At 41.4% G+C, this 25,689-nt stretch overlaps 1 protein-coding gene and 1 long non-coding RNA gene across 5 annotated transcripts; both read left to right on the forward strand.

The window, feature by feature from the left end:
* Positions 1-4,007: 4,007 nt before the first annotated feature.
* Positions 4,008-6,209, forward strand: LOC116375842 (uncharacterized). The gene is made up of 4 exons (XR_004211251.1): positions 4,008-4,120; positions 4,519-4,636; positions 5,876-6,005; positions 6,157-6,209. It is a non-coding gene; the product is annotated as an uncharacterized LOC116375842 (long non-coding RNA).
* A 13,646-nt stretch (positions 6,210-19,855) lies between these two features.
* LOC109898243 (transmembrane protein 11, mitochondrial) lies at positions 19,856-24,215 on the forward strand. 4 transcript variants are annotated; one of them, XM_031833787.1, is made up of 3 exons: positions 19,856-19,966; positions 22,009-22,519; positions 23,065-23,463. In XM_031833787.1, the coding sequence occupies exons 2-3, from the start codon at positions 22,016-22,018 to the stop codon at positions 23,077-23,079; spliced, it is 519 nt and encodes a 172-aa protein (XP_031689647.1). In that variant the 5' UTR covers positions 19,856-19,966; positions 22,009-22,015; the 3' UTR covers positions 23,080-23,463. The 4 variants fall into 4 exon arrangements, with proteins under 4 accessions (XP_031689647.1, XP_020348727.1, XP_020348729.1 ...); XM_020493138.2 differs by lacking the exon at positions 19,856-19,966 and adding an exon at positions 20,119-20,599 and having other exon boundaries at positions 23,065-24,215; XM_031833788.1 differs by lacking the exon at positions 19,856-19,966 and adding an exon at positions 20,732-21,296.
* Positions 24,216-25,689: the final 1,474 nt, after the last annotated feature.

Consider the following 25,689-nt stretch of genomic DNA (forward strand, 5'->3'; position numbering starts at 1 on the left):
ACCAAAGTAACAAAGCCTACCATCAGTAACACACTACGCAGGGACTCAAATCCTGCAGTGCCAGACGTGTCCCCCTGCTTAAGCCAGTACATGTCCAGGCCCATCTGAAGTTTGCTAGAGAGCATTTGGATGATCCAGAAGAAGATTGGGAGAATGTCATATGGTCAGATGAAACCAAAAAAGAACTTTTTGATAAAAACTCAACTCGTCGTGTTTGGAGGACAAAGAATACTGAGTTGCATCCAAAGAACACCATACCTACTGTGAAGCATGGGGGTGGAAACATCATGTTTTGGGGCTGTTTTTCTGCAAAGGGACCAGAACGACTGATCCATGTAGGAAAAGGAAAGAATGAATGGGGCCATGTATCGTGAGATTTTGAGTGAAAACCTCCTTCCATCAGCAAGGGCATTGAAGCTGAAACGTGGCTGGGTCTTTCAGCATGACAATGATCCCAAACACACCACCTGGGCAACGAAGGAGTGGCTTTGTAAGAAGCATTTCAAGGTCCTGGAGTGGCCTAGCCAGTCTCCAGATCTCAACCCCATAGAAAATCTTTGGAGGGAGTTGGAAGTCTGTGTTGCCCAGCAACAGCCCCAAAACATAACTGCTCTAGAGGAGATCTGCATGGAGGAATGGGCCAAAATACCAGCAACAGTGTGTGAAAACCTTGTGAAGACTTACAGAAAATGTTTGACCTCTGTCATTGCCAACAAAGGGTATATAACAAAGTATTGAGATAAACTTTTGTTATTGACCAAATACTTATTTTCCACCATAATTTGCAAATAAATTCATAAAAAATGCTACAATGTGATATTCTGGATTTTTTTTCCCTCATTTTGTCTGTCATAGTTGAAGTGTACCTATGATGAAAATTACAGGCCTCTCTCATCTTCTTAAGTGGGAGAACTTGCACAATTGGTGGCTGACTAAATACTTTTTTGCCCCACTGTATTTTGTGAGTTTTGTGCATTGTTAACATCTGCCTAAGTTACTGCCTAGATCTACCAACCTGGACAACAGGTCCAGAAAAGCGATCCACAATCAGGACATCCCATGGCCATTCTTATGGTGGTCTGCAGCTTGCAGAAATCCTACCAGGATAATCCACCAGAGGGGGACCACAACGATGATCCACAACCAGGACATCCCGTGGTAATTTTTATTGTGGGTTGCAACTTGCAACCCACAATAAGGGGACTGTCAGGGGGACTGTCATGACTCTCCTGGTCGAGGATCCAAGGCCTCAAGCCTTGGCAAATGGCTGACAGATAGCCAGACCCCTCTCTCCCACAGGAGAGGAGAGGGCGAGCCGTTACGGTTTTATGACACCTCACGCCAATCGTAAATCGTTTGCAGCAGAGAACCAATCATGCCATATTGTGCCATATTGTTTTTCATTTTGTGATATCATTAACCCCTTCCCTCTCCCATTAACATCAATTTTATACACACCTGGCCTTGGCACATCAGGTGAGCAGGAGCTCTGATTAAGGTTATACGACATACAAATAGTATGATAACAATGGGAAAAGGTAACCTAGGGTCCATACAAATACTATAGGTTACCACCATCTTCACTGTTCTGACAGAATGCAGGTGGAAAAAAAACTATTAGGAAGAGAATGTGTTTTTACTTTCCTCTTGTCTTAGATCTGCAAAGGTGGAGGGAAGAAATAAGTAGATATTAATAAACAACTGAAACTACTGACTATGAAAACAGTAGAATTTAATTTAATAAGTATTCAAGTATAGGAAAGAACATGCAGGTGTGTTGTAAAAAAAAAAAACAATTGAAAGAGGTGTGTGTGTGTGCGTGAATGTACAGTGAGGGACAAAAAGTATTTGATCCCCTGCTGATTTTGTACGTTTGCCCACTGACAAAGAAATGATCAGTCTATCATTTTAATGGTAGGTTTATTTGAACAGTGAGAGACAGAATAACAACAAAGAAATCCAGAAATATGCATGTCAAAAATGTTATAAATTGATTTGCATTTTAATGAGGGAAATAAGTGTTTGACCCCCTCTCAATCAGAAAGATTTCTGGCCCCCAGGTGTCTTTTATACAGGTAATGAGCTGAGATTAAGAGCACACTCTTAAAGGGAGTGCTCCTAATCTCAGTTTGTTACCAGTCTAAAAGATACCCGTCCACAGAAGCAATCAATCAATCAGATTCCAAACTCTCCACCATGGCCAAGACTAAAGAACTCTCCAAGGATGTCAGAGACAAGATTGTAGACCTACACAAGGCTGGAATGGGCTACAAGACCACCGCCAAGCAGATGGGTGAGAAGGTGGCAACAGTTGGTGTGATTATTCACAAATGTAAGAAGCACAAATAACTGTCAATCTCCCTCGGCCTGGGTCTCCATGCAAGATCTCACCTCGTGGAGTTGCAATGATCATGAGAACGGTGAGGAATCAGCCCAGAACTACAAGGGAGGATCTTGTCAATGATCTCAAGGCAGCTGGGACCATAGTCACCAAGAAAACAATTGGTAACACACTGCGCCGTGAAGAACTGAAATCCTGCAGCGCCCGCAAGGTCCCCCTGCTCAAGAAAGCACATATACATGCCCGTCTGAAGTTTGCCAATGAACATCTGAATGATTCAGAGGACGAAAATGTTGTGGTCAGATGAGACCAAAATGGAGCTCTTTGGCATCAACTCAACTCGCCGTGTTTGGAGGAGGAGGAATGCTGCCTATGACCCCAAGAGCACCATCCCCACCGTCAAACATGGCGGTGGATAACATTATGCTTTGTGGGTGTTTTTCTGCTAAGGGGACAGGACAACTTCACCGCATCAAAGGGACGATGGACGGGGCCATGTACCGTCAAATATTGGGTGAGAACCTCCTTCCCTCAGCCAGGGCATTGAAAATGGGTCGTGGATGGGTATTCCAGCATGACAATGACCCCAAACACACGGCCAAGGCAACATAGGCGTGGCTCAAGAAGCAGCACAGTAAGGTTCTGGAGTGGCCTAGCCAGTCTCCAGACCTTAATCCCATAGAAAATCTGTTGAGGGAGCTGAAGGTTCGAGTTGCCAAATGTCAGCCTCGAAAACTTAATGACTTGGAGAAGATCTGCAAAGAGGAGTGGGACAAAATCCCTCCTGAGATGTGTGCAAACCTGGTGGCCAACGACGAGAAACGTATGACCTCTGTGATTGCCAACAAGGGTTTTGCCACCAAGTACTAAGTCATGTTTTGCAGAGGGGTCAAATACTTATTTCCCTCATTAAAATGCAAATCAATTTATAACATTTTTGACATGCGTTTTTCTGGATTTTTTTGTTGTTATTCTGTCTCTCACTGTTCAAATAAATCCACCATTAAAATTATAGGCTGATAATTTCTTTGTCAGTGGGCAATCGTACAAAATTAGCAGGGGATCAAATAGTTTTATCCCTCACTGTATGTGCGTGTAAAAATACAACAATTTATTTATAGCCTGTAATCTGTAAGAGAACAACAAGAGCATGTCTTTTTGGCCCAACTGCAGACAGACAGAGGGACTACTCATAATGCCTAGACGTAGTAGGGGAACGTCAGACAAGGCCATAAAGAGAGCGAGGGCAGGGCACTGGAGATCTAAGGTACAGATAGGAGAGGTGTGTGTATCTGAAAAAACTAAAAGTGAATGTGTAGCCACAATACAGGTAAACACACATTTCACCTTCAGTCTTGTAAAAGAATAACAAGAGCATCTGAATTCTCCGGTGTGTCAGTTTCAATTCAGTTAATTTCATTGCAATCTATGTACAACTAATAATGAATGCTATCCTAAGTATTGAGAAACTATTTACTTTATGAATTCCATTAATTTTATACTAAAAAAACCTACATAGGGCATAGTAACCGGAATAAGGACAGTTGGAAAATCTCTATTGAGGACAGTTGGAAAATCTCAGTTGCATGTCCTTGATTCCTTGCATCCTCTCTCCTCATCTCCTGCTCAAACCCCATTGGAGGAGAAGATCAAAACAACAACCAGACAACTCTCCTCTTCCTGTCCTTCCTGCAATCTGGTCGGCTACATTGACTCCATTTCTGGAAGGGAAGGGAAAAACAACACATACAAGCAATACATAATATAGCACCATAAAAGGTGAGATTTATGTTAACTCAATACTGCTTGTAATAGTGTAGTTAAGGCAGAAATATTGGTGCAGTGTGGTAAAGTTGATCATTCTTGCTGTTTACTTACGGAATTTGTATTTCAGATCAAAAGGTGAATATGACAGGCAAATATTTCGACAGCAAACTGTTGTTTTAGGATATTTTCTAACTCAGAAACAACAGATATACATTTGCCTCATTAATCCTTTGATCTGAAATACCAATTAGGCTACATGAGTATACTGCAAAAATGACCTACTTTACTTCTCTGTCGCAATACTTATGACACTACCTATGTTGTGGAGAAAAAAAACGTACCATTGAACTCAGCATCGAAAATCAGCTGATGGAATTTACCTTGACTGCTGCTTTTCTTTGCTGAGGCAGCCTCTCCAGAGTTGGAACCAGACTCATGGCAAAGAGGGTCTCTTCCATCCTCCTTCCTGTGAGCATCAGGTTGGGCTGCATCCTTCTCGACGGCTTGGAGGAGCCTCTGCTGAAATGAGTTGAGTGGATCTGGGGGCTGGTACCTCTGATGGCGCCTGGTGTGACATTGTTCCTATTCGTTTCTCTCCTGGTTTGTCTCCATGGCCATCATCCTGTTCAACAAGGTCCTCAGTGGTTACTTCCATGAGGCTCATAATAATCTCAGGTGGTCCTAGATCCAGAGGTGCTTCCTCCATTTCATCATCTTCCATGGCTGCACCGGTGGTGGTCATTCTTGTGGATGATGTATTATGTTGTAGAATGTCTCGCTGCACCGGTGATGGTAGCACTAGTAGATGACATAGAGGGTCTTGCTGCACCAGTGGAGGCGGTGGTCTCACTTGTAAATGACGTTGAGGGTCTTGATATACCGGTGGCGCCGACACTTGTGGATGGCGTAAAGGGTCTAGCTGTAAAATTGCCACTCGTTTCCCAAGGCACATTATTAAATGGATCCAAAATGTTATGCAGCATTGATGCAATGACGCAGCCGGTGTGTTCGAAGCATTAGACCGCTGTGCCAATCGGGAGCTCTATTAAATTATCTGACCCCAATCTCAAATTCACTGCAGAAAGATATCATTACAAGATTAACAACCAAACAAGAACAACAACTCATTTTCATGACCGTCCTCCACACCTGCATCTGTCTGGTGCATACTTCAGCACCAGTCCGAGGTCCCTTTACAACTGCACCTCCAGAGTGGTCGGGTCTTTTTGCTGCCCGGCACAGGTATTCAGCCATGTTGGTTCCGACCTGTTTATTAGAGAATATGCTTATGAAAATGTTGAACCAATAACCATAAGACACATGGCAAGCTCACCCATGTGTGCAAGTGCGCGCACACAAAATGGGACCTTTCCTATTGCTCAGAATATGCTATACCCATAAGTCTATCGCTGTGTGCAGGATGTTAATCTGTATGGTGTTGAGTCTCTGCCACTTTGTCTGTGGTTTACAGTTTAAGACATACTTAATATTTCACATCTATACTTACCAGCTGCAAGTCAATGAATTACTTTCTGTCCTTGAGGATAGCTGAGCAGACATTCTTTTTCCCAACTCTGTACATTGGTACATTGGTGGTGGGAGCAGCATTGGCAGCACCATCGGGCCATGTCACTTTTTTTTTTATCTGAGGGAGAACTTCATAAGGTTTGGTGGACAGTCAAAATTGATAAAAGTTTATGAATATTTGAGGTACTTGTATTTATTTCAATATGTTCCTGCACTAATCCTAATCATGTCTGCCTCCAGCTCTGACAGCAGATTCTCGGCATGAATATCCTTGCAGCCCAGACGCGGTATCTTTCCGGTTCTTTTTTGGTCAGCTTTGATGAACAACCAAAGTTGAGTGAATCAAAATCTGGAGCAATCCGGAGAACAGGTAGACACAAACAAATCTATTAATTTGTTTATCATTTAGATAAGAAGGGTAGATTGAAAGATAGCACTTTCAATGGCAAAATTTAAGCTGTAATGCATATCATTTTGTACATCAATGAAACTGGCAATCATACATTGAATTCTGCCAGCAGGTAACCTACTGGTTAGAGCATTGGGCCAGTAACCAAAAGGTTGGTGGATCGAATCCTCGAGCTGACAAGGTAAACACCTGTCGTTCTGCCCCTGAGCAAGGCAGTTAACCCACTGCTCCATGGGCGCCGAAGATGTGGATGTCGATTATGGCAGCCCCCTGCACCTCTCTGATTCCAATTACAGACCATTCAGGAAGGACACCGAAATTCCAATTCTCTTCAATGCTTTTCAATGAGGTCACTTTAGAATTGGGTTTACTTTCTGAATTGACTAGAGTCTAAACGGAATTGTCCCAAACTCTGATGAGTATACTTTAGTGTATGGAAACGGATTCGACTTTAATCCTGTTGCTGGGGTGCTTACTATGACCCACCACACCTGGAGTGTCCAGCAACTATAATTAGAGATTTCCTCCATGGTATTGGACCCGTTTTCACATATCCTCTTTGCCTCTGGACACCTCTGACTGTTATGGGCAAAACGTATTTAATGTCAAGTACATTTCACTTGGGAAATCCATATTTCCCTAAATATAGTTAGTTGTGTATATCAACAAGGTTGCAGCTGATGTGGCCTAATATCGTTATAGACCACATAATAAGATATCCTCACAATCTCTAAAATACAACAGCCACAGGACAACTTTGTTTGGACGTCGTAAAGGACCATTTGCCGATCTGTTCACCGTCTGCCCTGGCCTGTCTCCCCCTGTCTGGTACCCAACCATGTTTGTTCCCACACTCGGGACTCTGAATCTCTATTGGTTACAGACTGTTGGCCTCCCATCCTATTCTAACCACCTCTCGCCAGCTTTGTATTCATGTTACCTTATGAAATTGCTGTAAAATATGATATTGTTGCTATCTAATGCACATTCGAATGTCATAAATTAACACTGCAGAGCTCTCCCTGTTCTCTGCTGTGCCCTGATTGTACTACTGCTGATGATATCTGGAAATGTGCATCTAACTGCTGTTGCTAACCCAAATTCTGATATCTGCTTCACTGATTTCTGCTCTCGTAAACGCATGGATTTTCTTCACATTAAACTCGAAGCTAATTACCTAAAATTGATCAATTGAAAATGTGGGATCACAGCTCCAATCAAGATGTGTTGATCATTACTGAGACGTGGTTAATAAAGTGTGTTTTGAACACTGATATTAACCTTTCTAGTTATAACCTTTTTCGGCAAGACATTCTTATGGGGCGGCTCAGGAGTATTGGTGTCTCTGAGGGTCTTTGGCCTGGTTTGCTAACTACCTCTCTCAAAGAGTGCAGTGTATAAAGTCAAAACATCTGCTGTCTCAGCCACTATCTGCCACCAAGGGGTACCCCCAAGGCTCGATCCTAGGCCCCACGCTTTTCTGAATTTACATCAACAACAAAGCTCAGGCAGTAAGAAGCTCTCTAAACCATTTACAGTACCAGTACAAAGTTTGGACACACCTTCTCATTACACGGTTTTTCTTTATTTTACTATTTTACACATTGTAGAATAATCGTGAAGACATCAAAACTTTGAAACACATATGGAATCATGTAGTAACCAAAAAAGTGTTAAACAGATTGATTCTTCAAAGCAGCCACCTTTTGCCTTGACAGCTTTGCACGCTTTTGGCATTCTCTCAACTAACTTAATGAGGGAGTTAACCTTTTGCATGTAGGGGGCAGTATTTTTGTTTTTGGCAACAAAAAAAACGATACATAGAAAACACTATAAAGTTTCCAAAACTGTAAAAATATTGTCTGTGAGTATAACAGAACTGATATTGCAGGCGAAACCTGAGGAAAATCCAATCAGGAAGTGCCTCTTATTTTGAAACATCTCTGTTCCTATGTATGCCTATCCTCCATTTAAGGGATATAAACCAGATTCCTTTTTCTATGGCTTCCCTAAAGTGTCAACAGTCTTTAGACATAGTTTCAGGCTTTTATTTTGAAAAATGAGCGAGAAAGATCACATTGCGTAAGTGGATAGGTGGGGGCTCTCAGAGTGAGTTTTGCGCTACAGAGTAAAGCGGCCATTGTTTCTCCCTGTCCTATTGAAAAACCTACACACCCGGTTGATATATTATCAAATATATATTTTAAAAACAACCTGAGGATTGATTATAAAAAACGTTTGACATGTTTCTGTGGACATTATGGATATTATTTGGAATTTACATCTGCGTTGTCGTGACCACTCTTTCCTGTGGATTTCTGAACATAATGCGACAAACAAACTGAGGTATTTTGGGTATAGAAATAATCTTTATGGAACAAAAGGAACATTTGTTGTGTAACTGGGAGTCTCGTGAGTGAAAACATCCGAAGATCATCAAAGGTAAACGATTATTTTGATGCTTTTCTGATTTTCGTGACCTAGCTACTTAATGCTTAGTGTACATAATGTTTTGTAATGCTATCGATAAACTTACACAAACGCTTGGATTGCTTTCGCTGTAAAGCATAATTTCAAAATCTGAGACGACAGGTGGATTAACAAAAGGCTAAACTGTGTTTTGCAATAATGCACTTGTGATTTCATGAATATTAATATTTTTTTGTAATATTATTTGACTGTGGCGCTATGCTATTCAGCGGTTGCTGACGAAAATTATTTTGCTAACGGGATGGGTGCGCCAAGAAGTTAACTGGAATGCATTTCAATTAACAGTTGTGCCTTGTTAAAAGTTACTTTGTGGAATGTATTTCCTCTTTAATGTGTTTGAGACAATCAGTGAGGTTGTGACACGGTAGGGGTGGTATACAGTTGATTGCCCTATTTGGTAAAAGACCAAGTCCATATTATGGCAAGACTGTAATTTATTTTTGAACAGGACAATGACCCAAAACACACCTCCAGGCCGTGTAAGGGCTATTTGACCAAGGGAAGTGATGGAGTGCTGTGTCAGATGACCTGGTCTCCACAATCACCCAACCTCTATCCAATTGAGATGGTTTGGGATGAGTTGGACCGCAGAGTGAAGAAAAAGCAACCATTAACTGCTCAGCATATGTGGGAACTCCTTCAAGACTGTTGGAAAAGCATTCCAGGTGAAGCTGGTTTTGGGAATGCCAAGAGTGTGCAAAGTAGTCAAGACAAATGGTGGCTACTTTGAAGAATCTAAAATATATTTTGATATTGTTAACACTTTTTTGGTTACTACATGATTCCATGTGTTATTTTGTAGTTTTGCTGTCTTCACTATTATTCTATAATGTAGAAAATAGTGAAAATAAAGAAAAAACCCCAAATAAACTTTTGACTGGTACTGTACATGCAGATGATACAGTCTTATACTCAGCTGTCCCCTCTACAGATGTTGTGTTAAACGCTCTACAACAAAGCTTTCTTAGTGTCCAACAAGCTTTTTCTGCACTTAACCTCCAAACACCTCCAAAACAAATGTCATGTGGTTTGGTAAGAGGACTGCCCCTCTCCTACACATGCTAAATTACAGAGATTTAATTTATAGATCAGCATTTAAGGGTGCTCTCGAGCACCTAGATGTTCTTTAGCATTCGGCCATCAGATTTGCCCCCAATGCTCCATATAGGACACATCACTACACTCTATACTCTGTAAACTGGGCATCTCTGTATACCCGTCGCAAGGTTGATGCTTATTTATAAAGCCCTCTTAGGCCTCACTCCCCCTATCTGAGATACCTACTGCAGCCCTCATCCTCCACATACAACACCCGTTCTGCCAGTCACATTCTGTTAAAGGTCCCCAAAGCACACACATCCCTGGGTCGCTCCTCTTTTCCGTTCCCTTTCAGCTAGCGACTGGAACGAGCTGCAAAAAACACTCAAACTGGTTAGGTTTATCTCCATCTCTTCATTCAAAGACTCAATCATGAACACTCTTACTGACAGTTGTGGCTGCTTCGCGTGATGTATTGTTGTCTCTACCTTCTTGCCCTTTGTGCTGTTGTCTGGGCCCAATAATGTTTGTACCATGTTTTGGGCTGCTGCCGTCTTGCACTGCTGCCATGTTGTTGTCATGTTGTCTTGATACCATGCAGTGCTTTCATGTGTTGCTGTCATGCTATATTGTCTTAGGTCTTTCTTTATGTAGTGTTGTGGTGTCTCTCTTGTCGTGATGTGTATTTTATTATTTATTTTTTCTAATTCCATCCCCTGTCCCCACAGGAGGTATTTTGCCTTTTGGTAGGCCGTCATTGTAAATAAGTATTTGTTCTTAAACCTCTTTGGGCAAGGGGGCAATATTTTGATGTCGGGATGAAAAGCGTGCCCAAAGTAAACTGCCTGTTACTCAGGCCCAGAAACTAGGATATGCATATTGGTAGATTTGGATAGAAAACACTTTAAAATTCCTAAAACGGTTAAAATAATGTCTGTGAGTATAACAGAACTGAAATGGCAGGTGAAACCCCGAGGACAAACCACCCCCCCCCCCCCAAAAATCTGCCTACCACTATTTTCAATGACTGTCACTTTTATTATAAGGCGAAATCCTCCCAGATTGCAGTTCCTAGGACTTCCACTAGATGTCAACAGTCTTTAGAAAGAGTTTCAGGCTGGTTTTTGTAAAAATTTGGTAGAAGTTGTAGTTTTTCTAAGTGGCTCCCATTTTAGCTGTAGTGTTTCCATGCGCATGAACGAGAGCGTGTTCTTTTTGTTTTTCTCCAGTAAAGACAAAAACGATTCTCCGTCTTAAATTTGATCATTTATTTACGTATTAGGATACCTAAGGTTTGATTATAAACATTGTTTGACTTGTTTAGATAAATTTATTAGTAACGTTTGGGATTCATTTTTTTATGCATTTTGATGGAGGGAAACCGGTGGATTATTGACCGAAGCACGCCAGCTAAACTTTATCGAACAAAAATACCCTTTGTGATGTAACTGGGACCTTTTGGAGTGCCAACAGAAGAAGATCTTCAAAGGTAAGGCATTTATTATATCGCTATTTCTGACTTTCGTGTCGCAACTGCCTGGTTGATGATTTATGCATTTGTATATATATATATATATATATATATATATATATATATATATATATATATATATATATATATATATATATATATATATATATATATATATATATAATATATGTATATATATATAAATGTTTCAGTGTAATATATATATATATATATACACTGAAATATTTTCCAGGCAAGACAGGACTCCTGCTTGGTCTGTCAGCTTCGGTGGGTGCAGCAGTAGAGTTGAGCTGTCCTGGTCTCCGCTTTCTCAGGTTCCTGAGGTGTTCCTCAAGGAAACCAGTAGAAAGACGGTGGCGTCATCCTTGGGTGTACCAAGCGTCCTTGAAGATAAAAGACCCTTTGTGTTCAATATGGCTAGGATTTGGTCAATCCTGTCAAAAAATATTTCACCTTCAAGGGCTCCATTTCAGTGGAAATAGTTGAGCTCCTGCATAATAGATAATGCAGTGAGTTTCCAAATTAAAACCTAACTTACAGCCTTTACCCTCTGAATACTTGAGGCAAAGAAACTGTTCCACTAATGAAGTAAACAGTTTTGTCTCAGATGTTGGGCTGAAAGAAAAGAGGGATAAACAGAAAAGACAACAATAATAAAAGGTACAATGTTTACTAAAGAATCACACTCACAATTCCCTTCACTAGGACAATTATTAATGATGTAACTACTGTAGAACACTCGTGTTTCTCCAAACCTCTTGATGAGGTGTGAAATCAACACCTGGACCATGGGCTGTGTCTTCTTGATTGTGGTTCAGAGGGGCAGATAGCCTAGTGATTAAGTGCCTTGGGCCAGTATTTACTTTGCCATAGTTCTTTTCAAAGTATTTTGTTTTCTGCAGTTTTTTCATAGAGGTCACTGTTTGAATACCCGAGCCGACTAGATGTGCCCTTGAGTAATGCACTTAACTCTAATTGCTTATTTAAGTCACTTTAGATAAGAGTTTCTCCTAAATGACAGAAATGTAAATGTAATGCATAGCCCTCCATTGAGGCTGGCCGCAATGGCTTTGCCCTCCAGTGTTGTCTGGGTTCAAAACAGTTCCATTTGAGTCTTACATATGATCTGCAGGTAATAAGAGAACTTACAAATAATGCCATAACAGTCTAGTGCTGTTCCAACAGGTTCTGCTGGTATATAATGCAGTGCCTTAAAGAAGAATATAAAAAAGTAATCAGTCACTGTTTCATATAGTCATACTACATGATAGATACAACCTACAACAGCCATCCTGACAGCATAAGGAAGTCACTGGAAGCCACATTTTATTTATTTTTATTTAACCTTTATTTAACTAGGCAAGTCAGTTAAAGAACAAATTCTTATTTAAAATGACGGCCTACTTGTAAAGCCTCCCCGTCCAAACCCTCCCCTAACCCAGACGATGCTGGGCCAATTGTGCACCCCCCTATGGGACTCCCGATCATGGCCAGTTGTGAAACAGCCAGAGATCGAACCTGGGTCTGTAGTGACGCCTCTAGTGAGTAAAATGGTCACACTTAGACCACTGAGCCACTCGGGAGGCCACATTGAGATGGTATACTGCACATAGATGTGAGAAGAGATCTTTACAGTTATCTGCAACTTTTTACAATTCTTAAATAACATACCGCATCCATGCATTGATTGGGGTAACAGATCTTTGTGATGCAGGGCTTTACAGTGTGACCATTTTACTCGCAAATAGATGTGTGAACTGAAAAAGTAAAGTATGAGCAAGTGCAAGTTGTGATTTATAGCGAAAACCTTACTGCCGTAGTTATTTTGAAAGTATGTAACTACTTAGAGGAAGGGTACCAAAACATTTTGAAACTAAGATAGGTAAAGACAACCACATATTACAGTTGCATATTTCATTACTTAAATAATTTCTAAACAAAAACAATAGCCTACATATTTCTGCAAAAAATTAGTACGGGATGGGAGTGATTTTTAAGGGAAGGGACAGGAAAGTGCAGGGGTTATAGAAGTTTTGCGGGATCAGGACAGTACAGGAAAATAATTGACAGGACAAGACGGTATAAAATGAATTTTCACTCCTCTAAGGATCTTAAGGGGCTAAAAAAATGATTTTTCACTGTCTTAATTTCTACAACTATTACTATTCTATTACTGCAGCCGAAGCATCACCGGAGTGGGTGCTTCACTGTTGGCAATGGAGGATCAGCTACCTACGGAGGAGAGGCTACTATGGAGGATCAGCTACCTACGGAGGAGAGGCTGCTATGGAGGATCAGCTACCTACGGAGGAGAGGCTACTATGGAGGATCAGCTACCTACGGAGGAGAGGCTGCTATGGAGGATCAGCTACCTACGGAGGAGAGGCTACTATGGAGGATCAGCTACCTACAGAGGAGAGGCTGCTATGGAGGAACTGGGAACGTCGGACAAAGAGATGGGCCTTGATGAAGACTTTCACCCTGGCTGTACTGTACCATCGATACGCCATCCACTCAACCCATACTGACTTTTCCAAACTGCCTTAACTAAATGTGTTTTTCCATCTTTAATTCGTTGTTCATTGATGAAGTATGTATTTTGTTAACAAGAAGACCACAATGGAAATAAGTTTCAAAAGTTTTTTTTGTTATCCTCGATAGTTTGCAAATGCATTGTATGGCCTATTGATTAACGAAACACATTATTTATATTATTATTAGTTTTATTTTGTGTTAGAATTGGCCATTTACCTTGAAACATTATCATTATAATGTTATTACATTGTTGTGTCTCAATTGGCCACTAGGCTATAAACAGGAGCTAAGCACATTGGTCAGCTTGATGTCGAAACGTCAGTGACCTGCTTGCATCCTGTACAATGGATTAAAAGTGGAACTGACAGCATTTTAGCAACATGAAATCTTATTAAAATGTGTTCTTATACACCCCAAGGAAGAATATGACACCCTTATTTTTGTTAACTATTTGACAAGTGAGCACTTATATATGGTCATTTTCATGTTCTCATAAAATCACATAATGTGATAATGTGATTTTGTGTGAATCACATAATGACATATGTTAGTATGAATTACATATGTTATCTTAGTATTTTTAATTATACAGACTTGTCTTGTGTGACTTAGTCATAAATCTGAGCGTACAGATTTATGAGCTGCTTGGGTACGACCACAGTATGTGACCTCCTGTGTTTACGATCGGCAGGAATTTATCTATGTGGGAAGTACAGTGAGGCACAGAGAGGGGTGACGATATCAGCTATCTTGATCTACACAGACAAGGAAATTACTTTTTACAACTCTGTTCCCAGGGCCTGTTTCTGCACATATGCTAACTGTCACAAAGATAAAAGGATGTACTTTCTATAAAAGGAGAAAGACAGCTCTGTTCATTGTACTTTTCAACTCTGACTATTCTTAGTGATTGTTGATTGCTTCATTGTTGCAAATCTTATAATAAAGTTGTTTTGAAGAATAGTCTTTCTCCTTTTGGTTAGAGATTCCACAAAAATTGGAGACGAGGATGAGATGGCTTACTCCGCTTGCTGATTGATCCCGGGGAGACAGAGGTTAACTGTGCGCAGGGGCTGGGTTAGACGTGGCAGGGAGCGCCACACTCCGACTAAGTGGAGCAGGATGGGGCCCGCCTCGGACCGGCAGGGAGCGTCATTGAGTGGATACGCCATTCCGAACATACAGAGTTAAGGGTGAGACTGATTTTCTTAAACGCAACCTCCAATTGGGGAAAGTTCTAGGAACTTTTAAAATCCTGTTCTAAGAACTTTTTGAAAATCCTGTTATAGGAATAGGTCACGGTTTGGCGATACCAGGACAGAGTCCTGATGAAAGAGATTCCAGAATAAAATCCCGAGGTAGTGTAGAGATACCAGGGAAAAGTCCTGAAGATATATGCCACGGGTTGCGATCGTAAGTGTCACGACTTCCGCCAAAGTTGGTCCCTCTCCTTGTTCGGACGTCACCGGTCTTCTAGCCATCGCCGCTCCACCTTTCATTTTCCATTTGTTTTGTCTTGTTTTCCTGCACACCTGGTTTACGTCTCCTCATAATTACTATGTGTATTTAGCCCTCTGTTCCCTCCATGTCTGTATGGGGTATTGTTTATTGTCGAGGTTGGCACGCTCCCGGCTGGTTAGCGCCAGGTTTACCTGTGTTTTGTGGGAGCCGGTACTTTATACTTTGTTTGTGGTACTTTGTGCTGCCTTTGTTTTGGGCATTTGGTATTGGTGACGCTGTTGCATTCTGGTCTTAATACTTGCCTCAGTAAAGTACTTCGTGTTCACTCATCTCTGCTCTCCTGCGCCTGAATTCTATGCACCAGCTACACCCACCTTTGACAGTAAGATGTAAATGCATGAGCTATGGGATTCCAGGACAGGATCCTGAGGTACAAGTCAAAAATATTCCTGCAGGTTAGAAAAATATAAAAATGTATTAATCAGTGTGCTGGTAAAACAGTTAATTATGATTGGGAAACCAGCTATAGATTTAAAAATACTTGGGAAATTTGCATAACTACCATGTGGGTATGAAATGTAAAATTACATAGAATAAATCAAAAATAAATAATAACTCTCATTTGAATTATAAGAAAGGGAGACGTTCCTAATTAAAAACTATGGGTTTCGTGTGTTTGTGTCTGAGTGTGTGTGTGTGTATAGACAGAGTTTCACAATGGGAGCCAAAAGCAGTAAGGGAGACCCTTGTCTACCCGATCCGTTGACTGGACCGGTGAAAATAATGGCGGCTAAGGGGGCAGGGACATTCTGGAACAGGTCCCGCTCTGGCACAAAGTAGAAGATTTTACTTTAAAAGGCACATTGAGTGAAGTTTTATTAGCAGAATGTAGAAAGAAGTTACAGGGCGGGACAACAAGCACTACAGGAGAAGAACTTGGCTTGTTACAACTGTGGAAAAGAGGGACATTTCACTAGAAAGTGTCCAAACCCAAGTGAGCCAGGGGCAGCAGGGGGAGGTTGGAAAAACGGACCTCCACCAAAAACCACCCTTTACAACCCATATATGGACTGACGCGAGGTAGAGACAGTTGACACTCTTGGATAGCATTTAAAGATTTTTTCAAACCTCCATGAGGAGCCGAGGGTTAGTCTATTTGTCAATGGTGAGTTTTTTGTGCCCTGCTCGCAGCACCAACTGTTAGGTTCTAAATAAACAGAGTAAAAACTCACAGATTAGTAAACTAGTAAAGCTCAAACCAAGTTTATTCACCCACTGGGTCACACAGCTGCATAAGACAAAGACATTTACACAATGTAAGGAGTCTCCTCCTTACACATCTGAACAGACAATGCTACAGTGCTCAGGTCCTCTGTTACTAGACAGGACTTGAGTGATGCCTGTTCTTTCTCACTTCATCTGACCTGACCTCAGCCCAAATTCCTCACTCTTCCTCAACTCACGGCTGTCCTTTTGACTTGTACCAGACTGTGGCCCTACATGCTAAATAAAGGACACATAAACGTTATGGTGGATTAAAACAAATGATTAATGATTGGAGGGAGGACAGTGAACTTATCATTATCCTGTTTTGTTTGTAATTAAGACTTTTGGGTTGCTGAGATGTAGCATAGTGAATACTAACAAAATGTATACTTTCTCTTCCAGGAGAGGATGGGGTGTCATTATCTCTCGCTTTGAAATGTTTCCAGAGACTGTGTCTTGGGAGAGCAGTTAGTGGAATTCTGCAGTTTTATAAGTATAAAGGTATCTGGATCCGGCCGTAAAAGGAGAGCCCAGATGGTCTTGCCCAGAAGTATGGTCTTGCCATTTCTTTGTTTTTTTAACTCTATGTTTTAACACACACATTGCTGTTGTTGTTTTTGAAAAAGAAAAAAGCGTTCACTACGACCTCGTCTTTCACCACTCCTACCTGTGATCTGAGTCCAAGCTGGCATGAGTCCTGAGACCGTGCATGTGGAGTGAGCATGGAGAGAGATCACATCCAAACTTCGCTCATGCTGCTGGTGTGCTGGTGGGAAAAAGGACCAGACAGAATTTACTGTACAGATTGACAGCTCAGGTGAGAGATTTGTGTGCTTGGGAAAATGTGATTATCCCACAGATATTGAAATTGGGACATTATCAAGGGCCATCAATGGTGACAGGCATGAGTTACATATGTGCCGTTGAAAAAATTAACTGTAATGCTATCTGAAGAAGAAAATGAAGATACTTACAGATACCAGTGTTTCAGGTTAGGCAGTGTGCCCTCAAAAACACCTTTTAAGCCCAAGTCCACCTTTTGTCCCATTGTCCAGAATGCCACACTAAATACATTTGCCAAGAAGTTGAAATTTGATGTGGAGAATCTGTTTAAGGATAAAATTGACTCTAACCAAACACAATGTAACCTTTCTAAAACAGAGATGCAGTTGAATCATTGTCCAAAAATTTATGGATTATGGTTAAAAAAGCAGACAAATGTGGCGCAACAGTAGTGTGGAGTAAAGACAAATATGTGACAGAAGCCTACTGTCAATTAGACAATGATGAATTCTACCAATCTTTTACCTGCAACCCTACAGAGGACCTAAACACTGAATTGAAAGGGATCCTCACAGAAGCTAAGGAGAATGGCTACATTTCAGACAATGAGTTCAAATTTATTTTCAATGACAGTCTGCATATGGCTTCTTTTATTTGTATTTTTTAATCTTCTGCCAAAAGTCCACAAGAATCTTGAAAACCCCCCAAGTGGTTCCCCGCTGCTTTTGTGGCGCGATGGGTAACGATGCTTCGAGGGTGGCAGTTGATGTGTGCAGAGGATCCCTGGTTCGAGCCCAGGTTGGGGCGAGGAGAGGGACTGAAGCTATACTGTTACACAGGCAGTAAAAATGGCAAAGGTAGTTTGCATTCATCAATCTTTAGGAAGCCTACAGATGGCTCCTCTCTAGGTTTCTTCCTAGGTTCTGGCCTTTCTAGAGAGTTTTTCCTAGCCACCGTGCTTCTACACCTGCATTGCTTGCTGTTTGGGGTTTTAGGCTGGGTTTCTGTACAGCACTTGGTGACATCAACTGATTTAAGAAGGGCTATTTAAATACATTTGATTGATTGATTACCATTCTGAGAGCAGACAGTTTTCACCCCAAAATGCTAAAAGAGAATATGGCCAATTCCAAAGAGAATTTGCGATCAGGAAACAGACTACAGTGTCAAATCTGCTGAATTGGAGAATCGTTCTTGAATCGGGGCTACAGTGCTCAGGTCCTGAAAGATGCAGGTATAAGGACCGCACGACTTGACAGAGAGAACTTGTCGCAAAGGGCAGTGCCTCCTGATGTATCAGAGAGAGTGTACTTTGTTACAAAATACAGCCCTGAAGCAGAGAACATTAAAATAATCATTACAAATAATTGGGGAATCATCCAAAGTGATACGCTACAACGCCAAGTCTTCCCAGAGCCACCAGTCATAAGCTTTAAGAGATGTCCTACCCTAAATTACAAATTAGTTCACAGCTATCTTCCTGGTGGCTAGACCACAAATCCAAGGGCTCTTTTAAGTGCAACCATTGCAGAAATATTGCACAGAATTTTTTGTTTGTTGACACAGCTTCTAAAATGGAGTATCAAGTCAAGCATTTCTTTAACTGCAAAACCACTCATGTCATCTACAGATAGGAATATCCACTGTGCAAGGGCTTTGTGCTCTGTTTTATTGGGAGAGGGCAACTATACTAGACCTAGCCCTACGGACATAAAGACTTCCTGTTGGAGAGCAGTGGTAGAGGAACTGTCCGAGTGCTATTGTCATAACTCGCGGCCTGTCCATGGGCATGAACGTTTCTGTGTGTGTGTAAAAACAAAGGAATGTTGCAGAGTCTTTCTGCCCCCAAGGCTGTCTTATCTATACATTAGCAAGACTGTGTGCAGGATTCCTGTTTTTTGTACTGTAAGAAGCAATGTCTCCATCACGCTTCGGCAGTATTGCTTTCATCTATCCTGTCTTGGCTGGTCCTTGAAGAGGAGTGAACAATGGCAGGAGGAAGGGAACAGCTTTCTGGAGTGAAATGCAACCCTGATCAGTCAGTTCTTTAGTTTCAATGTTTGTCCTCTCGTCAAAACCAGAAAGACAAAAAACAGCTGTTCATCAGGACCTTGATTAGCTGACTAGAACCTTCATTGACAGTTGGGGTGATCTACTATCTGTAAAAGCACTAATTCAGGGCTGTTTTACTAGTTCAAAACTTGACATTTTGTCTACAGCTTACAAGCATAGCTTAAGAAAGCAGAAAACAAAATTCCAATATCAGGTGACAGGTTTTACCCTTTGTATTTTTTATTTGCTGAGTATCTTAAACTGCAGTAGGGATTCTCTCTGTCTTTGACGTAGGTGAGATATACTATTTGCTTGGTGACTGCATGCATACTGGTCAGGTAGGCAGTAAAACTGATGAGTCTTCAGAGGTTGGCTCTCTAGGTCTACTGTCTGATAGAGATGGGTATAAAGTCTGCAGACTGATATTATTTTCGATGTCTATCTATGTCTCTTATTTTAAACTGGCTAATAATTGAAATGTTGATTTACAATCATTTACAAGTGCCTTCTACATTTAAAGTTTCCTAGTATACCACCTCTTTAGAATACCATGGTGATTGATTTAACAAGGTGCACCTTTAAAATGTAATATATTGGAGAGGGAGGCAGGGAGTAGGCTAAAGATTTGCACATGTCACCTTGGTTTACACTTCCCAGTGTAGAGTTCTACACCATGTGTGCGATTTAAACCAGAGATCAAATCACTAGAGAAGCTTGGACAGGACACAATATGGATGCCTATACCAACCTGAGGCAGTGTGACAGTCAGTTGCATTGAAGCTTAGTGTTATTTTATTTTAACTAGGTAAGTCCGTTAACAACAAATTCTTATTTACAATGACGGTCTACCGGGGAACAGTGGGTTAACTGCCTTGTTCAGGGGGCAGAACGACAGATTTTTACCTTGTCAGCTCGGGGATTGGATCCAGCAAACTTTCGGTTATTTGGCCAACGCTCTAACCACTAGGCTACCTGAATGTAGCCCATAAGGGAAATAGCAAGTGGAATAATTTACCTGCTGCGCAACCTGGCTATAGAATGGTTTGTCCTAGTCGAGTCCCATAGTGTTGTCCTTGCTTGCGATTGGTCATCTCCCAACTGTTGCACTAGACATGAACATGATTTGTGTATTCAGCATTTACCGCATTTGTGTTGAGCACATTTTGCCTTACAGTTTACGTCAAAAGGTACTCGTGTAGTAAATTAAACTGACCTCTACATTTACATGGTGTAAATAATGAGTGGTACATCCTACATGCATTAAATTAATTATGGAAAATGTAGTACGACAAAGTACATGAAGTCGTCCTAGCAGTGTATTGGAAGTATTGCATACACTACATATCCTAGCTTGCACTGCGTCGACAGCAGTCGTGTGTTGGTTCTCCAAGATGGCGTCGTTGGGAAGGAGGCGCGGTGTCCAAGTCAACAGGGAGAGGTCAGTTATACTCAACCATTGCCATAATCACGACTATTATTATCCAATGTCTATTTTATGATACGCCACACATCCACTATTCCAACATAAGGCTTTTAAAAGCAAAATGCAGCTGTCACTTTCCCGAATTCCTTCCTCCATAACTGCTCATGTGATGTTTTGATTAGCATGTTTGCTAGCCTGTTCATCAAAGCTTCAAAATCAAGTTCTGGATAGGTTAGCTACCCAACTAAAATAGTGTAAAAACATGCCGTAACGTTACAAAGTAGATATACGACCGATATTGATATGCGCTAGTATAACAACGTTTACTCACCGCTTGCAATTTACGTATTAGCTAGTTTTCAGAGCAGCAAGCTTCCAAACAGCGGTGGAGCTAATCAATGTAACGTTACGCAAAGCTGCGTCCAATACAGCTCAACAACTAATATAGATGTTACTGGAATTGTTGAAACAATTGTGAATGATCAACATGTTCGCTAACCCCGGGTTTTGTTTACGCTAGCTAGCTAACAGTAGTTAGCTACTTGATGGGTTCGTTCGTAATTCGCTCTGGCGTGTCTGACTCGGTGTGCTCAGCCAGGGTGAATTTACGAACGCAGGCTTATTTAGCTAACCATGTGAACCTTGTTAGAAGCTAGTTAGCACTCTTGCGCGGGGCATAATGTTTGCAAAGTGGAGGATTCGAGTTTTACACGTGAGTATAGCTTTATTTGTTTTCTCCCCCATATTGTTTATTGCCCATAGCTACGTTAGCATTAATACCATAGCTTATTACTAATAGGCAACTTGACAGTGACTGATGCCTAGTTGGTGAACTCTGAGAATTTTAAACGCGAGAACATACCCTACTTTCCCTTTGATTCAACAGCTCTTATTTATGTCAAACATGCACAGGCAACACATGTCAAAGTAACACAAAAGTGTCTTGTTTTTACCATACATTGTGCTGAAAAAGTTGTTGTGCAGTAATCTGATATCAAGGTCATGGACTATATGTCAATTTTAAAAAAGTAATGTTCCCCTTATTTCTTCACAAGTGGTATTCATCTTATCTTTTTTTATTTCACCTTTTATTTAACCAGGTAGGCTAGTTGAGAACAAGTTCTCATTTGCAACTGCGACCTGGCCAAGATAAAGCAAAGCAGTTCGACACATACAACAACAGAGTTACACATGGAATAAACAAACATACAATCAATGATACAGTAGAAAAAGTCTATACAGCATGTGCAAATGAGGTAGGATAAGGGAGGTAAGGCAATAAATAGATCAATCTTTACATCATCATTAAAAAATGGTGCAACCACTTGCCTTAGGCCCCGAAGCTGCACTATTGATATGAAGCTTGGAAAATAATGATCTTTTCCATCTACTTACTATTTATAATCTCCTCTTTCTGTGCACAGGGGAGTGATGGCGGCAACGGACTGCTACATCGTTCACGAGATCTACAACGGGGAGAATGCGCAGGACCAGTTTGAGTACGAGCTGGAGCAGGCACTGGAGGCACAGTACAAGTACATTGTGATCGAGCCCACACGCATTGGCGACGAGACGGCCCGCTGGATCGCCGTGGGCAACTGCCTGCACAAGATGGCCGTGCTGTCTGGTACCGCCTGCCTCCTGACGCCGCTCTCACTACCGCCCGAGTACTCGCGCTACGTAGCACTGCCCACTGGTGCCCTCAGCATGGCATGCTCCACCCTCTATGGAATCTCCTGGCAGTTCGATCCCTGCTGCAAGTACCAGGTGGAGTACAACAGCCAAAAACTCTCGCGGCTGCCCCTGCACACACTCACCTCCTCCACGCCAGTGGTGCTGGTGCGCAGGGACGACATCCACAGAAAGAGACTCCACAACACGATAGCGCTGGCCGCCCTGGCCTACTGCGCCAAGAAGATCTACGAACTCTACGCGGTATGAGCACACTCTGAAGAGGTTTTAAAAAATATATATATATATATATAAAAGAAAGAGTCCGCCAAGTGGAAGCCATGCGCACAGTCGAGGGTTTGCCCCTAAACCCCCACCCCCCCCACCCCACTTGAGCGGGCGCTTCATTTTGAGCTGTTTGATGGATATAGTTAAATCTAGAAGGAATTATTTTTACCTTCTAATTTTCTTTACTTGTAAGTGACATCACCAGTGCACTTATCCATATGGAACCCTTGTGCCTCTTCCTCGTCCCTGTACCCCTCAATACACTAAGTTAGTGCACAAGGGTAGCTAAGTAAAAATAAATAGACTGAATCGTGTTGCAGTTGAAATGGACAGACTTAAGTATTACCAACATTTGTCTATTCCTTGTAGTTTACCTGTGTCCCTTTCTTGCTGATCAGTACGTCACCCTTTCATTAAACATTAGGATATTTCAAACTCCTTTCTGTATTTTCTTTTTCATTAAACAAATTCTACACCATGTCTTGAATCACAAAGGCAATAACACTACCTTTTGTTTTCAGATTTTTGTCTTTTAGGTTTACTCACTCTTTGGAACAAAGACAAAGTCAAGACCTTTAAACATACTTGTTTGGTAATCCCTCACCAGTGAAAGTTGTTAAGGACAAGACAGACCAACACGAGCGCAGCAAGTCCTATTGCCTTTATTAATTTCTCAACTACTCTACATGTTGATTCGCCACCATTGTGTTGGTCTGTCTTGTCCTTTACACAAATGGAGTCATGGGTAAAAATCCTGTCCAAATGGAGCTCTTTGTGGGGACTTGCTGTGAGTGTATGAGTGGGTTGTGTATGTAAGGGACATGTACACTACCATTCAAAAGTTTGAAATCACTTAGAAATGTCCTAGTTTTGCCTCCTGGGTGGCGCAGTGGTTAAGGGCGCTGTACTGCAGCGCCAGCTGTGCCATCAGACTCTGGGTTCGCGCCCAGTCTGTCGCACAATTTGCCTAGCGTCGTCCAGGTTAGGGAGGGCTTGGTCGGTAGGGATGTCCTTGTCTCATCGCGCACCAGCGACTCCTGTGGCTGGCCGGACGCAGTGCGCGCTAACCAAGGTTGCCAGGTGTACAGTGTTTCCTCCCTACACATTGGTGCGGCTGGCTTCCGGGTTGGATGCGCGCTGTGTTAAGAAGCAGTGCGGCTTGGTTGGGTTGTGTATTGGAGGACACATGACTTTCAACCTTCGTCTCTCCTGAGCCCGTACGGGAGTTGTAGCGATGAGACAAGATAGTAGCTACTAAAACAATTGGATACCACAAAATTGGGGAGGAAAAAAAGGGGGTAAAATTAAAAAAGGGGTGGGGGGGGAAATGTCCTAATTTTGAAAGAAAACCAAAACAATTTTGTTCTTTAAAATAACACCAAATTGATACATTGTACACCAGAAATACATTGTAGATAATTGTTAATGTTGTAAATTACTATTGTAGCTGTAAACGGCAGATTTTTTTCTGGAATATCTGCATAGCTGTACAGAGGCCCATTATCAGCAACCATCACTCCTGTGTTCCGATGGCATGTTGTGTTAAACTTGAATTAGCTATCATTTTAAAAGGCTAATTGTTCATTACAAAATCCTTTTGTCATTATGTTAGCACAGCTGAAAACTGTTCTGATTAAAGAAGCAATAAAACTGGCCTTTGGAGTATCTGGAGCATCAGCATTTGTGGGTTTGATTACAGGCTCAAAATGGCCAGAAACAAAGGAAACTCGTCAGTCTATTCTTGTTCTGAGAAATTAAGGCAATTCCATGCGAGAAATTGCCAAGAAACTGAAGATCTCGTACAACGCTGTGTACCTTCACAGAACAGTGCAAACGGTCACTAACCAGAATAGAAAGAGGAGGCCCCAGTGCACAACTGAGCAAGAGGACAAGTACATTAGTGTCTAGTTTGAGAAAAGGATGCCCCACAAGTCTTCAACTGGCAGGTTCTTTTATTTATTTTTTATTTTTTTCATTACCTTTATTTAACTAGGGAAGTCAGTTAAGAACAAATTCTTATTTTCAATGACGGCCTAGGAACAGTGGGTTAACTGCCTGTACACGCAAAACACCAGTCTCAACATCAACAGGTGACTCTGGGATGCTGGCCTTCTAGGCAGAGTTCCTCTGTCCAGTGTCTGTTCTTCTGCCCATCTTAATATTTTATTTTTATTGGCCAGTCTGAGATATAGCCTTCAAATTTTTTTTAAAGACTCTGCCTAGGCCAGCATCCCTGAGTCGCCTCTTCACTGTTGACGTTGAGACTGGTGTTTACGGGTACTATTTAATGAAGCTGCCATTTGAGGATGCTCGGTGTATATGGATCTGATTCCCAAATGGTGCCAGTAGTCTTGTGTTTTTTAATCTTAATCAGGTTGTTTGCTATGTAAAATAGAAAACTTACATGTTGTATTTTACATAAACAGCAACGGGACTTGGCCGGGTTACAAGAAAACAAAATGTAATGTCTCACTAGTAAATTATTAAGCTGTTGTAGGCCTTTGGAAATTTCAGTGAGAGCAATATTAATTTGTGTTTCTAACCAATTGTATTTAGTTTTTGGAATATTATTTGAAATGGTCAGGTTTTGCAGCTTGATGGGGGCCTGATTGTCATTCTTTGCAACACTTGAAATGGTTTGCAATTGTTGATTATGACTGCATTGGGAATGTAACCAGCCGACCAAGTATTTGGCTATCATCGGTACAGGGCGACATACCCCGTTTCTGTTTAGTTTGTATAATATTTTGCAAAGCAATGTCCATCCATGAACAACCTTCAAAGTTTTTGTTGGGCCTGCAGTTAAAATACTTACAAAATGTACAATGTTTTTTCTAGTAATTGTGCTAGATTAATACATCCAGATTTGGATCATCTTGATATGGATTTGAGAGTCAACATCAGTTGAGAATCGTGTGATACCAGAGAAGAGAGCGGCCCAAGTTGGTGGAAAATCAGTCTCCCTCCGGTAGATGGTGTATTTTTGTTGTTTCGCACACCAAGCAAGGAGTTTTTGTATGGAGGTCAATGACTGTCGAATTTGGTCAACAGAAAAATTAATGGCTTATTTGATTAAATATAAGTTTCGTAATGCTTAAGTTGTTACGAGTGTACTGATATAAGTAGTAAACGTGACTTCCCGGCAA

This window comes from Oncorhynchus kisutch, linkage group LG10 (genome assembly GCF_002021735.2).
Source record: "Oncorhynchus kisutch isolate 150728-3 linkage group LG10, Okis_V2, whole genome shotgun sequence".
Lineage (NCBI taxonomy): Eukaryota > Metazoa > Chordata > Actinopteri > Salmoniformes > Salmonidae > Oncorhynchus > Oncorhynchus kisutch.